Source organism: Mustelus asterias (assembly GCF_964213995.1).
Source record: "Mustelus asterias chromosome 26 unlocalized genomic scaffold, sMusAst1.hap1.1 SUPER_26_unloc_29, whole genome shotgun sequence".
NCBI lineage: Eukaryota > Metazoa > Chordata > Chondrichthyes > Carcharhiniformes > Triakidae > Mustelus > Mustelus asterias.
In genome coordinates this window covers 549,015-576,573 of record NW_027590097.1, presented here as the reverse complement: position 1 = coordinate 576,573, position 27,559 = coordinate 549,015, and the positions used below count along the sequence as shown (strand labels likewise).

At 43.9% G+C, this 27,559-nt stretch overlaps 1 protein-coding gene across 6 annotated transcripts in view; it reads right to left on the bottom strand.

Moving 5' to 3' along the window:
* Positions 1-27,559, bottom strand: part of LOC144482138 (NACHT, LRR and PYD domains-containing protein 3-like) — a 106,361-nt gene that overhangs the window by 65,809 nt on the left and 12,993 nt on the right. For all 6 annotated transcript variants that reach the window (XR_013495871.1, XM_078201360.1, XM_078201361.1 and 3 more), the window contains 4 exons: positions 15,894-15,988; positions 14,602-14,765; positions 5,170-5,341; positions 5,015-5,080 (listed from right to left, as the gene is read on the bottom strand). Coding sequence is in view for 5 of the 6 variants with exons in the window: in XM_078201360.1 (XP_078057486.1) it covers positions 5,015-5,080; positions 5,170-5,341; positions 14,602-14,765; positions 15,894-15,988 (497 nt within the window). In the remaining variant the exon portion in view is untranslated. The remainder of the gene's footprint in view (positions 1-5,014; positions 5,081-5,169; positions 5,342-14,601; positions 14,766-15,893; positions 15,989-27,559) is intronic.

Genomic DNA, 27,559 nt, shown 5'->3' with positions numbered 1-27,559 from the left:
GCCAGAGAGGATGTTTGTGCCAGAGAGGATGTTTGTGCCAGAGAGGATGTTTTTGCCAGAGAGGATGTGTGTGCCTGATGAGGATGTATGTGCCTGATGAGGATGTGTGTGCCGGAGAGATGTGTGTGCCAGAGAACTCCACTCACCTGATGAAGGGGCAGCGCTCCAAAAGCTGGTGGCTTGTGCTACCAAATCAACCTGTTCGACTTTAACCTGGTGTTGTGAGACTTCTTACTGTGTTTACCCCAGTCCAATGCTGGCATCTCCACATCGAGGATATGTGTGCCAGATGAGGATGCGCGCGCCAGACAGGATGCGCGCGCCAGACAGGATGCGCGCGCCAGGCAGGATGCGCGCGCCAGACAGGATGCGCGCGCCTGACAGGATGCGCGCGCCTGACAGGATGCGCGCGCCTGACAGGATGCGCGCGCCTGACAGGATGCGCGCGCCTGACAGGATGCGCGCGCCTGACAGGATGCGCGCGCCTGACAGGATGCGCGCGCCAGAGAGGATGCGCTCACCAGAGAGGATGCGCGCGCCAGAGAGGATGCGCGCGCCAGAGAGGATGCGCGCGCCAGAGAGGATGCGCGCGCCAGAGAGGATGCGCGCGCCAGAGAGGATGCGCGCGCCAGAGAGGATGCGCGCGCCAGAGAGGATGCGCGTGCCAGAGAGGATGCGCGTGCCAGAGAGGATGCGCGTGCCAGAGAGGATGCGCGTGCCAGAGAGGATGCGCGTGCCAGAGAGGATGCGCGTGCCAGAGAGGATGCGCGTGCCAGAGAGGATGCACGTGCCAGAGAGGATGCGCGTGCCAGAGAGGATGCGCGTGCCAGAGAGGATGTGCGTGCCAGAGAGGATGGGTGTGCCAGAGAGGATGGGTGTGCCAGAGAGGATGTGTGCGAGAGACGATTTGTGCAAGAAAGTCGATGTGAGATATACTACAAGACATGAAGCATTTTTTTGGGGAGTGGAGTTTGGAAACTCGCAAATGACAAGCACCTGAGCGGATTCTGAGGAGAAATAGCAAACAGTATCTTGTGGGCTGATGAGACCATCATAGTTTCCTGCAATTGTACATTGTCATTCGTGTTCTTCTTAGAACTTGTGTATATTGGATGACCTAAATGAGGAGTAAAGGTGTATTTTATTATAATCCATTTTTCATTTTTTAATAAATGTTCCTTTCTTGGTGCTAAAACTAAGTAGTGGTTCTGTGACTCTGTGAGCCCACGTTTATTTATTTTTTCTTCTTAAAAATTGCAATCCTTTGAGCCAGAGTTTCATTCTGGGATTATCCCATCCTGTTATAACATCGACTGGAATTGTTACACAAGTGGGGACCTGCCTGGAATTTCAAAACGTCGAGAAAGGGTAATTGGATTCTTAGTAAAAATTCAGTGGAAATTTTCACACATGGAGGGCCAGTTACTGGATGCTGAACGGTAAAATTATTTTGGTGTTGATTGTACCACAGTTGGAATGCAAAATCCCGTTGGAAATTGCTTAGACGTTCCTGAAAATGGAAGGTGTAACACTGATGGGTTTACAGAAAGTAACTAAGACTTCGTTAACTGAATTGGCAGATAATTTGGAATGAGAGTGACTTGTCGGGGAAAGGAAAGGTGAAATTATTGAAAGTCCAGCGAAACACTTAAAATTGCAAGGGTTGTCTGACAGCCAAGTTCTTCAAAAAGTGGGGAAATTGGACACAAGAGGGAGCTGGAGAAATTAATCGCTCCCGACTGTGTATTTCTCTGTTCAAGCCGAACAAAAATCCATCGCCATCCAGTTATTAAATAACCTCCAAACAATTACCACTTATAGATATAGACACAAGAGCCAAACTATGAGACAGAAGAGAGAAGAATGCAAAGTGTTTAAGGAAGATTGAAACAAAGAAGTGAGAATTCGCCACCCCTCTCCGCATGGCAGCATCAGGGCTGCCTGAGCACCACATCCGGTATTGAGAAGTCTGAGCAGAACCCCATGCTGATCGATCTGAGAAAAGTCAGGTATGGAAAGGTCTGGTCTGAGCACTTTCCTGAACTGAGAACATTCAGACATTCCGTAAATGAGGTCCTTGAGAAAAGCATTAATTCAATCTCAGAACTGGAACAAACTGTCAGCGGATTTTCAAAGCAGTTACTGGAGTCTGAGAACAGAATGAGAAAGTTTGAGGATAACAACATCAGCAACAACAAGCTACTCTTTCATTTACTCTATCGAAATAGGCAGTTAGAGGACAGATGTGAGTACCTCGAAAAATTCAGGAGACAGAATCCCCTGTGAGTTTATGGGTGCCAGAAAACTCAGAAGGCGGGGACATTATCCATTTGGTCAAAAGCTCTTTCAATGAGCTACAGAAACTGCCAGTCGATGTTCTACTACAACAAGAGCGGGTTCATAGATCGCTGCAATAAAAGCCGTTGAATACTAATGCACCCTGAGATAATCGGTGGTAAAATTGCTCAGATTCCGGACACAAGAGTATATTCTCACCAAGGCTTGAGGTGAGAAAAATCTCCAATTGAAAGGAAGGCGATTCATGCTGGACAACGACGACTCACCACATCTGGAGTGGTAAACATATGAATATACAGCTATTAAAAAGCAGCTTAGGGAGAAAAGCATAAGGTTTCAAAACATTAACCGGTGAGGGTGAGAGTCCACCTCAAGGATGCAAGCAAATCTTTTTCATCTGCATTGCAGGCTGCAGAGGGTTTGCAACATCTGGGCATCAGTGCGAGCCGATTGGAGGGTAAGCAGCTGGAGCGAACCTTGCACCACATCGCATGTTATTTGCTGCTATCATTTTCCAAGTGGCAGAGATGTATTTTTTATATGCACTTTGCTTTATTCAGTGATGTTCAGAAAGTTTTAGCCAGTTCACATAACGGGTGGGGATATGAACACTTTGATGGGCGGGATGGAGCAGTCTCAGCTGACCGTATCCATGGACACGGCTGCGCTTCTTTCGACGGGAGAGTTAACTCATGTGGCTTATCACCAATGGAGCTATAGGCCTCAGAGTCGGAACATCTTCTCTGGAGAATTATAGTTATGAGACTCAAGTAGACATTTGATGGGTTGAATAGCGAGCCACTTTTGTTGGTTTAAGCACATTTGGTTTTCAGCACTTGGAAATGGATCAAATTTGCAGTTAAACGTTTTATGTATATAGTTTTTATCACAGTGATCCCAAGGGAACCATGTAAAAGCCATTGTATTGGCAGTACATTTTTCTTTATTTTTCTCCTTCCCCCTCTCTCAATGCTTTCTTCTCTGATATCAGGCTACTTGCCGAGCTGGATACTCCGGTCAGATCAAATAAATGCAGATTATTATGGATGTGTTCAAGGTAATTAGCTAGAATGTAAAAGGGTAATATAAACCTCTTAAGGGAAAAATGCTCTCTCAGCTGAAACATCAAAGCTGCAAAATTGCATTTTTAAAGGAAACACATTTGTCAGATAAAGAACATAGTAGTTGGGCAGATCTTGGGCAAACCAGGTCTTCTTTTCCTCTCACCCATCAGGGGGAATAAGGGGTTTAACAATCGTATTTCACAGACTGGTGAAATTTTGTGTCCACTTACAACATACGGACAATGAAGGCAAATTCGTATTGCATAACGGAACAGGAGAAGGCACGGAACTGTCATTCATGTGCCCCAAATGAGAATGACCCACAATTCATGAAGCTAATCTTCAATCTTATCTCAGCTAAAAGTACAGGATTGTTCTTATTGGGTGAGATTCGAATTGTGTTCTGTCCCAAATGGGAGACTGGCTCTCAGCATCATCAAACCCGTGCTCCAATATAAGCAAATCACTGAGAAATCATGTTCCTGAATCTGGGCTGCTGGACAGATGGAAGCTTCTTCAGACGAGAGAGTTAACAGAGACTTTATATTTTACTCCAAAACTCACTGCTTTCACTCTCGCATTGACTATTTATTTACAATTGAGTCAGAGTCTCATAGAATCATTGACAGTGACATTCTCACTATAACTCTCTCTGATCATAAGTCCATAGGCTTGTGACCTGGGTCAAAAATCTACTGCAAAGAGATGGCGTTTGAATGCATCTTCCTTAAATGATGAGAAAATAATTACAACGTTGTCTATAACTTAATACTGTCCCTGACCCTATGAAACAGCGTAAAGGAACATTTAAGGGGCCGCATCATATCATTTACTTGTTCCAAAAGGAAGAATAATAAATTAAAGTGATCAAATGTAAAAAGGTAATTCACGATTTAGAACAGCAACACAATAAGCAGCACTCATTAGCTTTGATGGTCACCCTCACAAAGGCACGCCGAGCTCTCGATACTTGGCTTTCAGAACAAGTTGAAGGGTGTTTAAGAATTGCAAAACAGAGACATTACGAGCATGTTAACAAGGCGAGCCTTGATTGTGGGGAAGGAAGCCACCAGGTCCATCGAGTCTCTACCGACTCTCCGACAGAACATCCCACCCAAGCACTTTCCCATAACTCCACATATTTACCCCCGCTAATCCCCCTAAATGGATTAGTTAACTGAGGATTTGAACTATTTAAAGAATAAACTTGAAAAAACAAACTTGGCAGGGGTTCAGTGAAGTTCAGGCATTCGAAATATTTATGGACTATGGTGGAAAATACACAGAACAAGAAAATGAGGTTCTGGTAATTTAGAGTTGGTTCAGTGAAAAAATATAAAGCACAACAGACGAAAGATGATTGGGAAAAACAGGAATGCAATGTGAAGGTTGTGATGCGATCAGCCATGGACTTGTTCAATGGTGGAGCAGTTTAGAGGGACCGAGAGGTCAACATTTGCTCCTAATGTGTATGGTCGGATGAATTGCAAACTTGAACCTATCCAGAACAGATGAGGATGGTCGACAAATTCAAACAATATTTAACCCTGATTCCGAGACTTCGATTTTCTGATTTCCAAATTCTGACAACTAACTATTCAGACTCTGAGAAGTGAAATAATTAGTTTGCAATCTTCACTGTCATCACTTACCTTTTAGGTTACTGGGTACTTCCGATAAACCTTGTGGGATGTTCATGTAAACAAATGCATCAGGACCTGATTAAAGGAATTACAATCATGAAATCAGCTATGTGCAATATCAGAAAAATCTGCAATGTTTAATTCACTGTGCGATTTTACTGTACCAAGTGTCGGTAATTCTCTCAGTATTTTCTCCAACTTTGGTAACCCACGGTGCATTTCCACAAAGGATTCCCACATCACCCTGAGAGCCCGAGGGCCTTTCTCTATCACCAGATTTAGGATAAGTTTGGAACAGTCCGCGAGGTTCCCACTGTCTGCGATTTCATTTACTTTCTGTAAAGAAAAATAAGGAGCGTATTGGAAAACAGAGTGAAAGGTAAGCACTGGGAATGAGAAGGAAAGGATCTGTTCAGGGATTTCCCAGGTGTTTTGAGGACAGGAGGCAGTCCCTGGACTGGGTCCTGATCCGTTCTGAAAACTGAATATAGATCACATTTTGATTCCGTCCTTAATTTAAACGACATATGAATAAACCAATTTTTAATTTAAAATAATTTTCAAAGAGAGTGAGAAATTCCAGAGAACCAGCAATAATTTCAATGGGATTAATTTCATCTGAACTTCCGTGCCCAACATGACATCAGATTACTGATAGACTATATGATCCACTGTTTTATTATGCTGTGGCAGTGTATCATGTAAATGGCAAACACCGCCGCCATGTGTGTCGATAGTGGAGGGTGTGAATGCTGATGTTGGTGAGGTGGGGTGTCAATCAGGTGGCTGTTTTGTCCGAGATGCTGTCGAGCATCTTGAAAGTTGTTGGAACTGCGCACATCCAGGCAACTGGAGACGATTCCATCACACTCTGACTCTGCCTTTTAGACGATGAATAGGCCTTGGGGAATGAGGAAGCGAGTCACACTCCACAGAATCTGACCTGCTCTCGTCACCAGTATTTTGTGCCTGGTACAATTCAGTTTCAGGTCAGCCGCAACTCCTCCCCCCCCCCCGCCCCGCCCCCCAGCATCGTGATAGTGGGGAATTCAATGATTGTAATGAAATTCAACCGCCAAGGAGGGAGGGGTGGAATTTGGAACAGACAATGTCTGTACCTTTAAGGTACAGACACATTTAAGGTACACCCACATTGTCTGTACCTTTAAGACCTGGCTGGTTGTAGGGATTCGCATTCTAATTAGTATTCTGTAACTTGATTTCTGTGCCTCTGTGCACTGTGTGAGAGCACATTGCCACTCCATCTGACGAAGGAGCAGCGCTCCGAAAGCTTATGGTATTTTCTACCAAATAAACCTGTTGGACTTTAACCTGGTGTTGTGAGACTTCTTAATGTGTTCACCCCAGTCCAACGCCGGCATCTCCACATCGAGAGAGAATAGAGCCAAAGTTTCGTGCCCAGATAATCCTTCGTCAGAGCTCTGATGAAGGGTCATCTAGACTCAAAACGTTGGCTCTATTCTCTCCTCACAGGTGCTGTCAGACCTGCTGAGATTTCCCGGGGTTTTCTGTTTTTGTTTCACATTGCAGCATCCGCACTATTTTGCTTTAATTCTTTCTTTCAGCTCCTGCGTTCTTCTGGCAAATAATATTTGCCAATGTTTCAGCTTTATCTTTTGTACTGGAATGTTCAGACACACTGAAACATATTTCATTAAGGACGTGGATATTTGGGGCGCCTAATACTCCAGATGGTTAGTTAATAAATCACACCAGCCATGGTCGAATCCGGCAGGGATGCAGAGCTTTGGATCCGATTAATTAGTTTTCGGGTCAATTCCCTCATGCTTGTTCTGCTGTTTGCTATAAAAGCATTCCCGCGTTGAACCTTCACCAGTTTGACACCTGTTGTTGAGGTACCCCCGGCGCTATCAATGGCATCCCCTCCTGCACTGTTCATTCACTAGGACTGATACACTGGCAATAGCAGAGCAGATGATATGCTGGGCCGTTAAGGTCGAATACAATTCTGCTGCTCCTACTGATTGATCACACTGTCTAATGGCTGCGCAGTTTTGACTCAACTGATCTGTACAAAACCTATCACGTTTAACTCGTTGGTAAATCCACACAACACCTGAAGGTAAGTCAGGACTTTGCCTCCTAATGGAAAGTTTGTTGGTCACTCCGACAACTTTGACCATGTGCATCTGGAACAGACAGCCTGATCAGGAGGAGGTGAAATAAGTTAAACCTTTTGTTGATTCACTCACCGCCTGCTGCAGACCCAGTGCAGCAGCTATGCCCTTTAGGACGTTGCTAGCTCATTCAATGGTGGCGCTACTGAGCATGACTTGTTGATGGATATTTCAGTCCCCACCCAGAGTATATTTCCTGCCCTTGCCATCCCTCAGTGCTTCCTCCAAACAGTGTGTTACATGGAGGAGCACTTGTTCATCAGATAGTGGGCATGGGAGGATGAAACCAGCAGGCAATTTCATTGCCACGCTTCCAACCGGATTAATGAGACTTCAGGGAGTTCAGACTCAATGTTGAGGACATCCAGGGCAATCCACCCCCCACTGGATGTCTTGTTGGTCTTTCCTGTCAGCGGGACAGGTCATACCCAACAATGATGATGGTTGTATTTGGGACATTGTCTGCAAGTATGATGTTGAGAGGTTCATTGTTTCAGGGAACTGGTTGACTAGTCAGTGGGATAGCTTTCCGAATCTTAGCACTGGCCCCACATGATGAAATTTGTAGGGTCGACAGGGTTGGGAATGTAACTGTAATTTCCGGGTGAATCATTCGGTTTCAATACTTTTAGACTTTGCAGCCATTTAATAAAGCTGAGTTGCCTGTTAGACTCTTCAAGACGTAATCACACTGTTTTAGAGCTGGGGTCACACGTAGTCCAGACAAGGACAGCAGATCTCAGTCGACAAACGACATTATTGGTTGGTATGGGTTTTTACATCAATGGATAATGTTTTCATGGTCAGCATTACCGAAACTAGATTTCAATTCAAGATGTATTAGTTGATTTTCATTTCCAAAATCTTCCATACTGGTTATTTGAAAGCATGTGCCCACAGTATTAGCCTGGATCTATGCATTATTAGTCAACGCCGTTATCTACATTGAGGAAGGGATGTGGTGGTAATTTGGCAACAGGTGCAGGTTAGAGGCTGCGAATTCTGCAAGGGTTACCTGTGCATATGTAGAAACATGGAAACCAGGAGCAGAAGAAGAACATTTATCCTCCGATCATGCTCCGCCATTCATTGAGATCATAGCTGACCATCTATCACAATGATGTGGAGATGCTGGCGTTGGACTGGGGTAAACACAGTCAGAAGTCTCAACACCAGGTTAAATTCCAACAGGTTTATTTGGTAGCAAATGGCTTTCGTAGCTAGTGGTTTTTGCTACCAAATAAACCTGTTGGACTTTAACCTGGTGTTGTGAGACTTCTTACTGCATCTATCTCAATGCCATATTCTCGCCTTCTATCCGTATCTTTTAAAAATGCATTTCTTTCTTGAATATATTCAGTGACTTGGCCTCCACAACCTTCAATGGCAGATAATTCCACAGGTCTACTCCCCTTTAAGTGAAAAAAGTTCTCCTCCTCTCCTAAATAGTCTCCCGTATCCTGAGACTGTGCCCCCTGGTTCTAGATTCCCCAACCATGGAAAACTGTAGTCTGTCCAGTGCTGTTAGACTTGTATACATTTCAATCAGATCTCCTCTCATCCTTCTGAACTGTAGTGAAACTGGCAAACTTGAACAAATCCCCCCTCTTCGGACAGTGCGGGCAACTCTTGTGTCAGCCTCCGCTATATTTTCTCTATGACAAATATATCCTTTCAAACCTGCACGCAATACGACAGCTGTGGTCTTGCCAAGGCGCTGTACAGCTGCAGATGGACAAGTCTAATTATGATCAGAAGTCCTTTTGCAATGAAGGCAACATTCCATTTACCTTCCCAGTTGCTTGAGGCATCTGCCTGTGCACTTTCACTGATTGGTGTACAAGGACACCCAGATCCCTCTGGCTGTTTACCCTTCCGATTATTTCACCATTTGAATAATACTCTCCTGTTTTTCCACACCACAGTGTATAATCTTACATTTAGTGGCATTCTACTGCATCTGCCACTCAATCATCTGCTCACCCACTCACCTTGTCCAAACCACTTTGACAACTCCTTGTATCCTCCATTCCCTTAATCCCACCCAGTATTGTTTCATCAGTAAATTTGAAACTGTTACATTTGGTTCCCTCATCCTGATCATTTATATGTTTTGAGAAAAGCTGGTGTGAAGCCCTGATACCGGTGGTACCGAACAAGTCACTGCTGCCATTTATTCTCACTCTCTTTTTCTTGTGTATAAATCAATTTGGATCCACACTAACAAATTATCCCCTAACCCAGCTGCTTTAATTTTGCCCACTGACTTATGAGGAATCATATCAAAAGCCTTCTGAAAGCACAAAAGCGATTGTTCTACTGGTTCTCTCTTTACTATTCTACTAATTACATCCTCAAAACTCCTGTCGATTTTTAAAGCATTATTTGCCTTTTATAAACCCATGCTGGCTTTTTTCGTTCCCGTTAATGTTTTCGAATTAGTTTTTAAAATTTTTCTGGCAACTTCCCCACGACTGATGTCCGGCTAATTGGTGTGTAACGCTCTTTTTTCTCTTCCTACATTATTAAATAGTGGGATTACATTTACAACCCTCAATTCTGTAGGAACTGCTTCAGGGGCTCATATCATTTTGGACAATGACCACCAGTGCATCCAATATTTTCAGAGCCACTTCCTTTAATACTCAGATGTCGAGTATCAGGTGCTGGTGATTTGCCGCTCTTTAAACCCATTAATATTCCCATCACATTTTTCTTACAAATACAAATTTCGTTCAATTCCATATATTCATTTGGTTCCCTAACATATTTGGAAGTTGCTTTTTTCTTTTCTGTGCCCTCTTTTGTGACGACAGAATGAAAGTTTATGTTCAATTCTTCTGCCATTTCTTTATTTTCCATTGCAAATGTCCTTGCTTCTGATAAGAAGGGACCTCCATTGTCTTTATTTATTTTTTTCTCTTCGCATATTTACTGAGGCTTTTACTGTTCGTTTCTACTTGTCTGCAATTTTAATCTCATAATCTAATTCCTGCGCTGGATCATTTTTTAATCTTCTTTTGCTGAATTCAAAACATTTCCCATCATCAGCCTTGCTGCCTTTCTATGCCAATTTTATATGGCTCCACGTTGGTTTTAATATTATCCCTAATTTATTGAATAAGCCACGTTTGAGCCACATTTCATCAGGTTCTTTTGCGCCAGACAGGAAGTCAGCACTATTGTAATTCATGAAAACGTTGTTTAAAAATAAACCATTTCCTATCCACCATCAACCACGTTAGTAAGGTTCCACCATTTATCCTTGATAATTCGCTTCACATACACTCTTAATTTCATTTGTTTAGATTCAGAGCCCTAGTTTCAGATTCAAATATTTAACTCTCGAACTTAATGAAACACTCTGTCATTTAATAGGTGCTCTTCTCCAAGGGAACGGCACAGGATTGTGAATGAATCCTTCATTACTCACTGCACAGTATCTGGTTTAGAATAGCCTGTTCGCTGGTTGGCTCCTCAATGCATTTGTCTAAAAAGAACACTCCAGGAATGCCTCCTCTACTATACCATTGCTAGTTTGGTTTGTCCAATCTCTGTGTAAATTTAAGTCATCCATGATTTCAGTTGGACCCTTATTGCATGAATTCTGGATTTCGTGTTTAACACCTTAACTTCTACACCCCACATAGGCTGCAGCACTCCATGACGTCAGATCATCAACACAGTCAATTAGGAATAAATAAATAAATCCTGGCCTGGATGGTGACACGCACACCCAGGAAAGTATAAATTAAAGAAAGAGAAGCTCAACTTGTTGATGTTGGGGATTGAGGAGAAAGGGGTAAGGAACTTTACCTGGTTGTATGCAGTTTTAACATTTCAATGTTAAGTTGTCATGCAGTCAAAACAAGGATGTTACGAGAGTTGAGCAATTATTGTTAATGTGAGAATTTGTGAATGTTGGAATAATTCCACTCGGGCGGAGCAGAATACAGGATGTGTTGGTGCAAGTTTTCAAGATGCTGAAAGCAAGTAATGAAATCAATATACAGCAACAATGGGGAGCAGTTGGGTTTTTCGTTCCCAAAATTTTCATTTGTGTCCCTTTCCCAGTTTTTGTTTGACACATTTCCATCATTCCAACTCTTTTGTGTTTTAAGCTGCTTTTCTCCCACCTGCCTTTGTTACCTCTCACTCTACTTTTTTCACTGCCACTAACACCATTTTCTTTTTTTTTCAGAATTATACCCAAACCGTTTCCTTTTCACAGATGCTGACAGATCCTTTGGCTATTTTCACCTCTGCAGATCGTTTTGAGATCACAATACTTGCTATGTGTCTCCTTTTCTTTCCTATTTTCCAGTTTCCTTCCTGTCAAATTCTACAAAGATCTTGTTGCATTCATTATCATTAGTAGCGTGGGAATAAAATTATGTGGTATTATGTATTTAACAACGGAATACTGATTTGAATCAGTGAGATAATCCTTCCTCCTCCTGCAATCAGATCTTTTCTTTTTTGGGACGCAGAAGTTAGGATTACACTCAACCACAATAGTGAGGAGGATTACATTTTTGGAAGTGCTGTCTTTCAGATGAGACGTTTACACAAGGTACAATCTGCCCATTGCAGTGGATGAAAAATGTCGCACAGCACCATTTTAGAAAAGAGTCAGAGTTATGCCCCAATCAACATCGTAAGAAGATACATTATATGTTCATTATCACATTGTTAGCTATGGGAATTTGATGTATGATCTGCAAAAGATCTGCAAATGTAATGTTGTCATTTATCTCAAGAGCAAATGTAATGTTGTCATTTATCTCAAGAGGCTTGGAATACAAAAGCAGGGATGTACTTCTGAGGCTTTATAAAGCACTGGTTAGGCCCCATTTGGAGTACTGTGAGCAATTTTGGGCCCCACACCTCAGGAAGGACATACTGGCACTGGAGCGGGTCCAGCGGAGATTCACACGGATGATCCCAGGAATGGTAGGCCTGACATACGATGAACGTCTGAGGATCGTGGGATTATATTCATTGGAGTTTAGGAGGTTGAGGGGAGATCTGATAGAAACTTACAAGATAATGAACGGCTTAGATAGGATGGACGTAGGGAAGTTGTTTCCATTAACAGGGGAGACTAGGACGCGGGGGCACAGCCTTAGAATAAAAGGGAGTCACTTTAGAACAGAGATGAGGAGAAATTTCTTCAGCCAGAGAGTGGTGGGTCTGTGGAATTCATTGCCACAGAGGGCTGTGGAGGCCGAGACGTTGAGCGTCTTCAAGACAGAAATTGATAAATTCTTGATTTCTCGAGGAATTAAGGGCTATGGGGAGAGAGCGGGTAAATGGAGTTGAAATCAACCATGATTGAATGGTGGAGTGGACTCGATGGGCCGAATGGCCTTACTTCCGCTCCTATGTCTTATGGTCTTATGGTCTTATGGTATGAAAATTGCCTGACATGTTTCCTATAATACAACGACAGCAACTCAAAACTACTTCATTGAATACAAGGAGTTTGGAGATGCTTGGTCGACATGAATCAATTTTTAAACACAAAATATTTTTATACGATTGTGTAATTGAAGATGCCTCAGTACAAAATAATTATTGAAGGAGGCAGTTGGATGAAGGGGCTAGATGAGTAGCTCTTGGGTACACAGGACCTATCTTTCACCCATTGTCCTGCAAGGTGGTAGAGGCGTAGGCTTTGGACGTTCTGTTAAGGGAGTGTTAGTGATTTGCTGCAGTGCATCTTTTACGAGGTGCCCATGCTGACATTGTGACGTGGGAGGAAATATTTTTAAGAACAAATTTCATGCAAATCAAGTGGGCAGCTTTATTCTAGATAGCGTTTAGCTGCTTAGATAATGTTGGACACAATAATCCATGATTGTGGAGTGTATTCCGTCACGTTGCCCATTTTTGTCTTGCGGATTATTTGCAGACTTTGGGAATTCAGGAAGTGAGCCTTGCAGCAAAATTCCCAGCCTCTGACTCTTCTCGTTGAGTTTGTTTTCAATTGTAACTCTCATGGTTGTTGAAGGGGGTTTCCGCAATGCTAATGTGACTTAGTGTCAAACAGGGATGGAGTTGTGTGGCAGGAATATCACTGACCATTTACTAGACTGGATATTGTCCAGTTCCTGATATCTGAGGAGTTACAGATTAAGTTGTACATTTTAAAATCAATACTAAAACACCTCCACTTCTGACCAATTGATAGCAGATAGGTCATGAAACAGCTGGATATATTTTCAGAGAACACAGGACGTTGAGGAACTCTAGTATCAGGGCCATGGGTCTGCCATGATTGACCTCAAACAATCATGACTATCATTGTGCTAGGTATGACTGCAGCCATTGCAGAGATTTAGCGCAGTTCCCATTCATTTCTATCGCCTTTGCATTCCATGACAGAGTTCAATCAAATAATGTTGTGACGTCAGAGGCAGACACTCGTGTTGGTCCATGAATGGACCAAGGGTTTAATGAGATCAGGAGGCAAGTGATACTGGCAGTACCTAAAAGGAACTTCAATTATCATGTTATTAAATGCTTAAAGTGTATTTATTCATGTTACATAGAGGCTTGCATTAAGAATGCAATGTAGTGACCGAGGAAATCCTGTCGTTGTCACGCTCCAGCGCCTGTTCAGGTACATTGAGGGAGAATTTCGCATGGTCAATGCACCTAACCATCACATCTTTCAGACTGTAGGAGGAAAGCTGAACACCCGACGGAAACGCACACAAAAACTCGGCAGCACGGTTCCAAAGTAGTTAGCAGTGCTGCCTCATAGCGCCACGGACCTGGGTTCAATTCCCGGCTTGGGTCACTGTGTGGAATCTGCACAGTCTCCCAGTGTCTGCGTGGGTTTCTTCCGGGTGCTCTGGTTAGGTGCATTGGCCATGCTAAATTCACCCTCAGTGTTCCCGAAAAGGCGCTGGAGTATGGCAACTGGGGGATATTCACAGTCACATCTTTGCAGAGTTAATGCAAGCCTACTTTTCACAATAATAAATAAACTTTAAAACGTGGAGAACATGCAGACACCACGTAGAAAATGACTCAAACCAGGAATCGAACCCGGGTTCCCAGCGCTATGAGGCAGTAATGCTCACCACTGTGCCACTTTGCCGTCCCATACTGCAAAGTATCTGCAACTTTAAGTCACTGGTAATTACTCATTTTATCTCTGCCACTTAGTGGGAGGAGGCTTGTGGGGTGCAAATTTTCCATATGGATTTGTCCTGTTTTGGGCAAATGGGATAGACATTTTTTTACACGTTGTTGGGTGTATTCCATGTTGCCAGCATTGTAGCTGTATTGGAACAGTTGTCTTTTTAGGAGAGCAGCAAGTGAGACCATGGCTTCTTATTGTTCAGCAAATTATTCTTCCTCTAATTTCATCAGGTCTGCGATGTGAAAATGGACAAAATCACTAAACCCACTATATCCTGGACTTACATGACTTTCTTTCACACCAATATGATCGCATGCTGTAAACATCAGACAGAGTCTCGCCACTCCTTCAATCGCCTGTTCTAGTCTGTCCTGGTAGAATTTGGTCAACAACAACAGTTGGTCATCTTCACAGTTTGTCAAGAACTCAGTGATTTTAGAGTTTGGATCTGTGAACAGAAATTGGAAAAAAATGAAACACAATGAGTTCCTATACAGGCTGTTTTAATTTCCCGTAAACTTAAAACAACCCACTGAAATGTCACGTGAGCCATGTTATCAACTATCTTTCAGAAAACATTCGTGATATTTATCTCATTTGTGAATAAAACCCATATATCCAGCTGACCTCCAAATCACTTCATACCCCTGGTTAGTAAGAAACAATTCACGTTAAATTACCAATATCAATTACTTTTTGCAGGAAATGTTTTTGCGTTTAGAAGCATTTTCCAATTTCATTCCTGAAAGGTTTTGCCTTTATTTTAACTGCAATCGCCACAGCCGGGATTGGTCTATTCAGGAGCTTGTCTCGCTTGTAACATAACTTCTATCCCTACATGCTCTTGTTCTCTGGACATAAAATCCAACATTAAATTGTTTGTTTTACTTTTTGCTCCCTTTTCACGATATTTTAACAATCTATATTCAGGGATTCTCAAGGTTCTGTAGAGCTTCCAAGTTTCTAGGTTTTCCACATTTGGAAAGGGCCCTGTTCTATCCCTTATTGAAAGTGAAGGACCTGATATTGGCCTGCATTTTAATCTATTTGCCACAAATGTGCCAGTTCACTTAATTTACTGATATTTCTTTGCATATTGCCAGCTGTACTGACTACGATGTTTCAATAACTTTGTGTCATAATCAGTTTTATATATCCAATTTTTTATTCCATCATCGAGGCTGTCAATAAATTTGGTTAGTAATTGTGAGCCTAACACAGATGCTTCTGGAACACAGCAAGTTGCATCCTGACAGTCAGCCTAAATGTCCATTTGCCTCATCTCTATCCCTTGCTTTTCCACCAATTTTACAATGAGGTCAAAAATGTGCCTTCAATTGCATGACAGACATTTTAAGAAACTCTGTCCAAATGCCTGCTGGATGTCTATGTAAGCAATGCCTATCGACATGCACTAGACATTGCTTTCAGCACAACTTCATTGTATCAGCTTTACTGGTTTATAATTTGCTGCTGCTATATTCTTCTCTGTTCCTTGTGTGAACTGCAGGTTCATGAATGAGGTCTGGATTCATTAACAGGACGGTGAAAACTTGGGAGTGTTTTCTGAACCTACCATTGTCCAATGTCAATCTTTTTGAAGATATTGGATATACTCCGCTGTTGAAACCTTCAGCCATTTTTGTGACAGGTGTTTTCGATTCTGGTGCTCTGAAATAAATAAATCCACAACAGGGTTAAATGGAAACTGTGAAGTGAAAATGCCTTGTTTGTATCTTTAAGCAGCAATGTGATTTCCAAATTTTATATGGGGACGATCTTTTGATATTTACAATCTCACAAACACCATGTATATATATATATATAAAACTGGTAGATCTGACGGTGACCCCACCACCTTGGGACTGTTGGTACTGCCTCTTCAAAAAATCATCTTGATCTCATTTGCCCTTGAAAATCCCTGGCCCATGTCCAGCCTCCCTTTTCTCCAAAACACATGACCATAACTTTACCTGCTAAATGTAGACACAACTTTCTTGGAGCTTGTTTGAATACATCTAACTAGGTTTCCACCTATGCCACAATACTGAAACAGCTCTTATCAAAGTCAAACATTACATTCTAGCAGAAATAAAATGGTCAGTGAAGTATCTTCAGCCGACTCTACGTCTCTGAAGCCTTTGGCACAGTTGATCACATGATCATCCTCTTCACTGCCTTCCAGCTGGGTGGAAATTATCCCTGTCTTTTTGCTTATCCAGTAAATCGCAGAGCACATATCACTGGCATTGGTTTATCTTCCCTATCCCATTCTCTGGAGTCCCACCAGTGGGCTATCTGTTTCTCATAAATATATTGCTTGTCAGCAAATTTAAAAAAGTGTTACACATGCAAGATGATCTTACTAACTGCCCTGAAACTTGCTTCTTGTATCCTAACTTGCACCATGTCTCATTAACCCTAGATCCTTGTACACCATCTGGAACCTCAATCGAGCTTTTCAAATATATCCACTGACTCACACGTCCCAGCCAGATATTATAGTCCAGCCTTAGATGTTGGCAATATTTCCGCACTCCTGAAAGTTTGACCAGCCCTTATTTGGATTCTTCGACACATGGGCCCCTTGCCTTCAGCTGCCAAGAGACTACACTCTGGAATACTCATCCCAAACATCTTCCAGCCTGTGGAACCCTTTCTTTAATTGAGATACTCATTAAGAGCTATGGATCTGAACAAACTGGTTTAGCATTGGGAGATATAGTGGCAGAGTGGCTAGCACTACTGTCTCACATCTCCAAGGACCTGCCTTCGATTCCCGGCTTGGTCACTGTCTGTGTGGAGTTTGCACATTCTCCCCGTATCATTGTGGGTTTCCTCAGGCTGCTCCGGTTTCCTCCCACAGTCCAAAGATGTGTGGCTTAGGTTGATTAGTCATGCAAGATTGTCCCTTAGTGTGGCGGGATGTGTTAGTTAGAGTGATTAATGGGGAAACTGCGTGGGGTTGTGGGGATAAGTCCAAGATGCGATTGTTGTCGGTGCAAACTCGATGGGCTGAATGGCCTCTTTCTGCACTGTGGGGTTTCTATTATTTCTGTGAGGTTTCTGGGTGTCCTTCCTTGTACTACTTACCTTGGGATAAGGCATCAAGTAGGTAGACTATCAGGAGAAAATTGAAACGTCAAAACACAATCTCTGTAAAGAGATTCAATCTCTATCCCAGACCTTGCAATGCCCTCCAGGGAAGGAATTTCTCGCTCGTGCCGGTGGACATGGCACGCTCCCCTTCCAGGGAAACCAGCAGTAAACCTGGCCACAGAAAATGAGTAAATTATCTGAAGGAGAACCCTATCGAATCTGGTCTTCCTGGAGCCAGTAATAGCCTACAAGGCCAAAGCAGGAACGGGAGGGGCTTCCCTCCTGTTACCGCACATCCTCCCCATCTTCACTTCCACCACTCCCCCCTTCGCTTCATCTACTGTGGGTGCACCGAGATCGGAAACAGGGGGCAGAACTGCAAAAATTAAGTTACATGCTTTTCAGAAAATGTGTGTAGTCAAGGAGAACTTCCCGTAAAAGTGTTCCATGGAATCCTAAATGCCTCAAATGAAGCAAGAACTGCGAATGTGTGTGAACAGAAGCAACTGACAGCTCTAAGTGATTGCTCCTTGCAACATCCCTCCAACGCAAGTCCACATGGTGAGGAGGATTCCGATATTTTGAACCCTCAACCTGGGATTGTGTCTGTCTGAATGATAACGATGGGCTCTACCCTCCTCGGGTTGGGCACTGTCTGATCTCAATCACGACATCTTGCCTAGTTAACAAACTTTCTGATCTCACTGGCTCCATCTACCCAGGGTCACATAATGTCTGATCTCACTGACTCCATCCTCCCCGGGTTAAACACTATCTGGTCTCACTGACTCCATCCTCCCCGGGTTACACACTGTCTGATCTCACTGACTCCATCCTCCCCGGGTTACACACTGTCTGATCTCACTGACTCCATCCTCCCCGGGTTACACACCGTCTGATATTTCACTACTTTCCCCATGTTTCTGTCCCGGGTCTGTTCACATTTTGGGTGAAAAGTGGAAATTGGCTATTTGCTCTCCGAGCTGAGGATAGATGTACAGAAACAGGGTGTGTTTGAAAAATGTAACAGTAACAGGATGTATACTCAGTGTTATAATGCTGTGCCTATTCAGACTAGAATCACCCAGAAACACTCAGTTTGATGCTGTCTGTATTCAGACTAGAATCACCCTGATATACTCTGTAATAATGCTGTCCGTATTCAGACCAGAATCTGCACGGTGCAACAGTGGTCAGCACCGTTGCCTCACAGTGCCAGGGACCAGAGTTCAATTCCCAGCTTGGGTCACCGTCTGGGTGGAATTTGCACATTCTTCCCATGTCCACGTGGGTTTACTCCAGGCGCTCCGGTTTCCTCCAACAATCCAAAGATGTGCGGGTGAGGTGCATTGGCCATGCTAAATTGCCCCTTAGTGTCAGAGGGACTGGCTGGGATAAATGCATGGGGTTGTGGGGATAGGGCCCGGGTGGGATAGTGGTCAGTGCAGACTCGATGGGCCAAATAGCCTCCTTCTGCACTGTAGGATTCTATGATTCTATAATCACCCAAACATACTCTGTTATAATGCTCTCTGTATTCAGACCACATCACCCAGATATATTCAGTGTTGATGCTGCGTCAGAAGCTTTTTCCCCAGGGTGGAAGAATCAGTTACTAGGGGCTATGGGTTTTAGGTGCGAGGGGCTGGGTTTAAAAGAAATGTACGAGGCAAGTTTTTTTGCACAGGTGGTGGGTGCCTGGAACTCGCTACCAGGGGATGTAGTTGAAGTGGATACGACAGTGACTTTCAAGGTTTATTCACCAAAGAGAAGGACTTGGTGGATGATGAGTCTGGGAAAGGATGTGTAGATAGTTTGAGTCATGTTGAGATCAAAGAGGAGGTGGTATTGGGGTTCTTGAGAAACATTAAGGTAGACAAGTCCCCAGGGCCTGATGGGATATACCCCAGAATACTGAGAGAAGCAAGAGAGGAAATTGCTGGGGCCTTGAGAGATATCTTTGTATCCTCACTGGCTACAGGGGAGGTCCCAGAGGATTGGAGAATAGCCAATGTTTCTCCTTTGTTTAAGAAGGGTAGCAAGAATAATCCAGGTAATTATAGGCCAGTGAGCCTTACATGAGTGGTAGGGAAATTATTGGAGAGGATTCTTCGAGACAGGATTTATTCCACTTGGAAATAAGTGGACGTATTAGTGAGAGGCAACATGGTTTTGTGAAGGGGAGGTCGTGTCTCACGAACTTGATCGAGTTTTTCGAAGAAGTGATGAAGATGATTGATGAGGGGAGGGCAGTGGATGTTGTCGACATGGACTTCAGTAAGGCCTTGGACAAGGTCCCTCATGGCAGACTGGTGCAGAAGGTGAAGTTGCATGTGATCAGAGGTGAGCTGGCAAGGTGGATACAAAACTGGCTTGGTCAAAGAAGACAGAGGGTAGCAGTGGAAAGGTGCGTTTCTGAATGGAGGGCTGTGACAAGTGGTGTTCCTCAGGGATCAGTGCTGGGACCTTTGCTGTTTGTAATTTATAAATGATTTGGAGGAAATTGTAACTGGAGTGATTAGTAAGTTTGCGGATGACACAAAGGTAGGTGGATTTGTGGATAGGGATGAGGACCATCAGAGGATACAGCAGGATATAGATCAGTTGGAGACTTGGGCAGAGAGATGGCAGATGGACAAATGTGAGGTAATGCATTTTGGAAGGTCTAACACAGATAGGAAATATACAATAAATGGCAGAACCATTAGGAGTATTGATAGGCAAAGGGATCTGCGTGTACAGGTACACAGGTCACAAAGTGGCAATGCAAGTGGAGAAGGTAGTCCTGAAGGCATATGGCATGCTTGCCTTCATCAGCCAGGGTATTGAGTTTAAAAATTGGCAAGTCATGTTGACGCTTTACAGAACCCGAGTGAGGCTGCACTCGGAATATCGTGTTCAATTCTGGTCGCCACACTACCAGAGGATGTGGAGGCTTTGGAGAGGGAACAGAAAAGATATACCAGCATGTTGCCTGGTATGGAGGGCATTAGCTATGAAGAGAGGTTGGAGAAACTTGATTTGTTCTCACTGGAGTGATGGACGTTGAGGGGAGACCTGATAGAAGTCTACAAGATTATGAGAGGCATGGACAGAGTGGATAGTCAGAAGCTTTTTCCATGTGTGGAAGAGTCAATTACGAGGGGGCATAGGTTTAAGGTGCGAGGGGCAAGGTTTAAGAGAGATGTACGAGGCAGATGTTTTACACAGAGTGGTGGTTGCGTGGAACTCGTTGCTGGGGGAGGTAGTGGAAGCGGATACGGTAGTGACTTTTAAGGGGCGTCTTGATAAATCCATGAATGAGATGGGAATAGAGGGATATAGTCCCCGGAAGCGTAGGGGGTTTTAGTTAAGTCGGGCAGCATGGCCGGTGCAGTCTTGGAGGGTCGAAGGGCCTGTTCCTGTGCTGTAATTTTTGTTCTTTGTGCGTCTTGACAAATACATGAATAGGATGGGGATAGAGGTATATGGCCCCCAGAAGAGTAGTTTTTTTTTTAGTTCAGACAGCATGGTCGGTGCAAGCTTGGAGGGCACTCTGGTCATGCACATGCATAGTGCTGGACATGATGGTCCGTGCACATCCGTTAACACCAAGGCCGGGGCTTCGATGCTTCCCCTTCTCTGATTGATGGATCTCGGTGTCAATCACCCTCCCTTAAACAGCGAGGAAGCTCAGTCTCATTCTGGTCACTGACTGACACAAAACAAAATCCAGAAAATATGAGACAAAAACAGAAAAGAAAAATAAGAGAAAGAAACAGGTAACAGTTCAGGCGGAGAGAGAGAGAGAACAGTTCAAAGAGGAAAGTTTTAAACGGAAATTGATAAAGCCTCATCTTCTCATTGTCCTTGTGCCAAGATCCATGGGTGTCCATGGCACCAAGGAGTTCCTCCCTCCTTTCCTTCCAAACACCTTGTGACTGACTCCCTCCCTCTCTCTTCAATCTTCCCCATTCACTTTTCCTATTCTCCACTGCTCTGACCAATTGTGTGGGACAATATTACTTTTCATTGATCAGACTCTGTTCCAACATCAGCAGGAGTTAATTGAGGAACCTCACCCCATCAAGGAACCACACCAGGTATTTACAAACTTACAGGAAGAGGAGTAAGTGAACATTCATTTTCATTCAATGAGATGATTGTTCACCCGTTACTGAACACAATCTACCAGGTTGATAATTCACCGAACATCCACTGCTCAGTTTGCTGAAAATTATCAATTTCAGAAACCATAAATTTGCACAATTTGTTTTTTCTAACCACTCAAAACCACAATTGGTTCCCACCTCCACCTCTCACTCCCTCTCTCCCTTTCCCTTCTTCTCTCACCTTTTCCCTCTCCCTATTCTCCCTCCCAGGGGTGCAGCAGCTGCTGACACAGGAAAACCTTCTGTTCTTTGCTAAAATGAGGGGGGACATTTCTGCAAAGTGACTTAGACTGTGGTGCGCTGGCATGCGAGGGAAAAGCTCAGAGATTGAAATGCCAGTGAAATTCTGCATCTTGCAACATGCATCTTAACAAAATAGACCAGATCAACAAAGGGATAACTTCAAATGTGGCTTCTTAAAAATGAGCAGAATCTCAAAGAAAACTTAAACAAAGCAAAATACGATGAAATGAGTTCAAACACACTCTGGTCCTCTCCACCAGGTATGGAAAGCTTTTATGTTTCAGGGAGATATCGCATTCTCCCATTCGAGGCACACCTGGCAGGGAACATAGCTGCCAGATCACTGATGACAAGGCGACTATGGCAGGGAGGACCTGGAAACTACCATTATCACAAAAGAGGTATGTTGGGCAAACTAATGGGTTAAAGGCAGACAAGTGTCCTGGCCCTGATGGAATGCATCGCAGGGTACTAAAACAGATGGTGGGGAAAATAGCAAATGCATTATGTGGTCGGGAAAATGCTTGAATCTATCAAGGAAGAAATAGCGAGACATCTGGATAGAAATTGTCCCATTGGAAAAATGCAGCATGGGTTCATGAAAGACAGGTCACGTTTGACTAAGATGGTGGTATTTTTTGAGAACATTACATGCTCAGTGGACAGTGGGGAACCTGTGGATGTGATGTATTTGGATTTCCAGAAAACATTTGACAAGGTGCCGCACCAAAGGCTGCTGCATGAGATAAAGGTGTGCGGTGTTACGGGTAATGTAATGGATAGAGGATTGGTTAACTAACAGAAAGAAAAGAGTGTGGGTAAATGGGTGTTTTTCTGGTTGGCGATCAGTGACTAGTGATGTGCCTCAGGGATCAGTGTTGGGACTGCAATTGTTTACGATTTACATTGATGATTTGAAGTTGGGGACCGTGCAGTATGTCAAAATTCACAGCTGACACCATGATGAGTGGCAGAGCAAAGTGCACAGAGGACGCTGAAAGTCTGCAAAGGAATATAGATACTCTAAGTGAGTGGACGAGTGTCTGGCAGATGAAGTACAATGTTGGTAAATGTGAGGTCATCCATTTGGATAGGAATAACTGCAAAATGGACTATTGTTTAAATGGTAAAAAATTGGAGCATGCTGCTGTGCAGAGGGACCTGGGTGTCCTTATGCAAGGATCACTAGCAGTTGGTTTGCAGGTGCAGCAGGTAATTAAGGCAAATAAAATTTTGTCTTTCATTGCTGGAGGGATGGAGTTTAAAAACAATGAGATTACGTTGCAGCTGTATAAGGTGCTGGTGAGGCCACACCTAGAACACTGTACAGTTTTGGTCTCCTTACTTGAGAAAAGACATATTGACAGGACGCAGAGGAGATTCACTAGGTTGATTCCAGAGTTGAGAGGGTTGGCTTATGAGGATAGACTGAGTAGACTGGGGCTGTATTCACTGGAATTCTGAAGAATGATCTTATAGAAACATATAAGATTATGAAGAGAATAGATAAGATAGAAGCAGGGAAGTTGGTTCCACTGGCAGGTGAAACTAAAACTACGGGGCATGGCCTGAAAATAAGGGCAGCAGATTTAGGACTGAGTTGAGGAGAAACTCCTTCACACAAAGCGTTGTGAATCTGTGGAATTCCCTGCCCGGTGAAGCAGTTGAGGCCAACTCATTGAATGTTTTTAAGGCAGGGATAGATACATTTCTGAATAAAAGGAATTAAGGGCTATGGTGAGTGGGTGAGTAAATTCAGCCGAGACCACAAAAAGATCAGCCATGATCTTATTGAATGGTGGAGCAGGCTCGAGGGGCCAGATGGCCTATTCCTGATCCTAGTTCTCATGTTCTTATAGCTGCAGTCGATGGGTAACTGGACGACCCACCCAAACTCCCGTTGCTTGGACCTAGATTAGCCCACCTACCTGACATCAAAAGAAGATTCAACAGGAGTGTTAGAAATGTTTCAATTACTGTATTTTCATCAACACATTCATGAAGTTCACAAACTATCTGATCTCAGAGGCTCCATCCTCCCTGGGTTACACACTGTCTCATTGCACTGACTCCACACTCTCCGGGTTAGACACGATCATCTCACTGGCTCCATCCTCCCTGGGATATGCACTGTCTGATCTCACTGCCTCCATCCTCCCCAGGTAATACACCGTCTGATCTCAATGGCTCCATCCTCCCCGGGTGAGACACTGTCTGATCTCGCTGACTCCATCTTAGCCAGAAAGAAAGTGGAAATTCCCTATTTTTAAACAAGCTATTTACAATACAGGCAAAAATGCCATTTTCCTTCTTAACACCTCATAGAATCCCTACTGTGCAGAAGGAGGCCATTCAGTCTATCCAGTCTGCACCAATCACAATCCCACCCATCCTTGTCACCCCACGTATTTGCCCTGCTGATCCCTTTGACACGAAGGGGCAATTTAGCATGACCAAATCAACAGAACCTGCACATCTTTGGAGTGTGGGAAGGAACTGGAGGACTTGGAGGAAACCCATGCAGACCCGAGGAGAATGTACAAATTCCGCACAGACAGTCACACAAGCCGGGAATCGAACCTGGTTCCTCGGTGCTATGAGGCAGCAGTGTTATAACCATTGTACCAGCTGTATCTGAGGTCATCATTGCAGATTAGAGAGCAGCTTCCTCGATGGTCAACTGATGGAATGCGACTGGGCCGGATGGGGTACCGGAACAAGCACTCAGATCATGCTCAGATCAGCTGGTGGGGGTATTCGCAGACATTTTCAACATGTCCTCACAACAATCTGAGGTCCCTATCTGCTTAAAGAAAACGACCATTATCCCAATACCAAAGAAAAGCTTTGCAGCATGCTTAATGACTATTATTCAGTGGCTCTGACATCCATCATTGTGAAGTATTTCGAAAGGCGAGTCATGGCATTCATCAATCCCAGCCTCCTGACTGCGTGGATCACAACAGTTCGCCTCCCACCACTACTGGTCCACAGCAGACCCCATCTCCCTGGCCCTGCACTCAACGCTGGAACACTAGATAACAAATACACCTATATCAGACTCTTATTTAATGACTACAGCTCAGCCTCCAACAACATTATTCCGACAAAACTCATCTCCAAACTCAGTTGCCTGGGCCTCGGCTCCTCCCTCTGCGACTGGATCCTGAACTTCTTAACCAAGAGACCACAATCAGTAAGGAGAGGCAACAACACCTTCTCCACGATCTTCATCAACACCAGTGCCCCAGAAGGCTGTGTTCTCGGCCCCGACTATATTCCTTATACACTTATGACTGTGTGGCCAAATTCGCCTCCAACTCGATTTTTAAGTTTGCCAATGACACCACCGCAGTGGGTTGGATCTCAATGACAAGACTGAGTACAGGAATGAGATAGAAAATCTGGTGAACTGGTGCGGCAACAATAATCTCTCCCTCAATGTCAACAAAATGAAGGAGATTGTCATTGTCTTCAGGAAGCGTAGAGGAGAACGTGCCGCTGTCTACAGCAACCTGGGCAAGTAGAAAGGATCCTGAGGTTCAATTTTTCATGTGTCCAGATCAGCAACAACCTGTCCTGGTTCCCTCTGCCGACACTATAGTTAAGAAAGTCCACCAATGCCTCGTCAGAAGACGAAGGAAATTTGGCATGTCAGTTACAATTCTCACCAACTTTTACAATTGCACCACAGAAAGCATTCTTTCTGGTTGCATCAAAGTTTGGTTTGACTCCTGCTCTGCCTAAGACCACAAGAAACTTCAAAAGGTCGTGAATATAGCCGAATCCATCACGCAAACCAGCCTCCTATCCATTGACTCTGCCTACACTTCCTGCTGCCTCGGCAAAGCAGCCAGCACAATTAAGGACCCCACTGCACCCCAGACATTCTCTCTTCCACCTTCTTCCCTCGGGAAAAAGATACAAAAGACTGAGGTAATGCACCAACCGACTCAAGAACAGCTTCATCCCTGCTGCCATGACTTTTGAATGGACATTGCTTTAAATTGATCTTTCTCTGCACCCAAGCTATGCCTTTAACACGGCATTCTGCACCCTTTCATTTCCTTCTCTATGAACGGTATGCTTTGTCTGTATGGTGCACAAGAAACAATACTTTTCACTGTATGTTAATACATGTGACAATAATAAATCAAATCAAAACCTTGTTGCCCCTTGATGGACATGCCAGCTAACGTTTAGTGATTCATGTAATGAAATACCTGGATCTCTCTGTACTTTACTCACCTGCAGTCTGTCTCCTTTTAGACAACAATCTGCCTTTTGATTCCACCTACTTGAAGTGCATGACCTCACACTTGCCCACATTAAATTCCACTTGCCAAGTTTTCACCTAGTCACCCAGTCTATCTGTATCCGTTTGCAGCATCACAATATCCTCATCACAACATGCCCTTCCAACTAACTTGGTATCATCGGCAAATTTGGAAACCTTACATTCTGTTCCTTCTGCCAGGTCACAAAACAATTGTCAGCCAAGAACTGATCCCTTCGGTGCTGCACTAGTTATACCTTTCCAGTCTGAAAAGGAGCCATTTATTCCAACTCTGTTTTCTGCGTGTCAGTTTTCAATCCACGCTAACGCACTTCCTCCAATTCCATGAGCTTTACCGTGATGCGCCATCCTGTTATGGATCACCTTGTCAAATGCTCATACAGGGCCCAGACTGAATTAACTGAGAGAGATCCGTTGCTGTGTTTACTCATACAATTTAAATGGTATTTATACGGACAAGGCCGAGATTGTAATAACAGATCTTTCTATGAAATATAGAATCATCCAATTCCTGCAGTGCAGGAGGAGGCCATTTGGTCCATCCAGTCTGCACCAACCACAATCCCACCCAGACCCTATCCCCGTGTTTACCCTGCTAATCCACCTGACACTGAGGAGCAACTTAGCATGGCCAGTGCCCCTATGCAGCTGATGTTTGGAAATCTGTAACTGACTTTGTAAGCAAATATCAACGATAACCCACTACCATCGGACCGGAGAGTGTGAGGAAAGCCCCGCAAACACGGGGAGAATGTGCAGACTCCACACAGACAGTGAGCCAAGGCCGACAAAGTCAGTGAGGTGAAAGTTGCGCAGTAGAAGCCCAGACAGGGCAAAAGAGCAGGGAGGGGATTTCCATGAGGCACAAACATTGTGGGTACCAGTTCTTTTCTCTCTCTTTAGAGATAGAGTTTGGGATTTGGGGCTGCTGTGGCAATACACGTGTTGCACTTTGAATGTGCACATATCCTCGTTTTCAATCAAGCTCTCAGTCAATTTCCGTGCATTTGCTGAATGTGCGGCTGTAAAAGCAATTTAGTTTCATGATCTCATACAGGGCCCAGACTGAATTAACTAAAAGAGATCTGTTGCTGCGTTTACTCATACAAGCACTAGATTGTAAGAACATAAGAACATAAGAAATAGGAGCAGGAGTAGGCCATCTAGCCCCTCGAGCCTGCCCCGCCATTCAACAAGATCATGGCTGATCTGAAGTGGATCAGTTCCACTTACCCGCCTGATCCCTATAACCCCTAATTCTCTTACCGATCAGGCATCCATCTATCCGTGATTTAAACATATTCAACGAGGTAGCCTCCACCACTTCAGTGAGCAGAGAATTCCAGAGATTCACCACCCTCAGAGAAGAAGTTCCTCCTCAACTCTGTCCTAAACTGACCCCCCTTTATTTTGAGGCTGTGCCCTCTAGTTCTAGTTTCCTTTCTAAGTGGA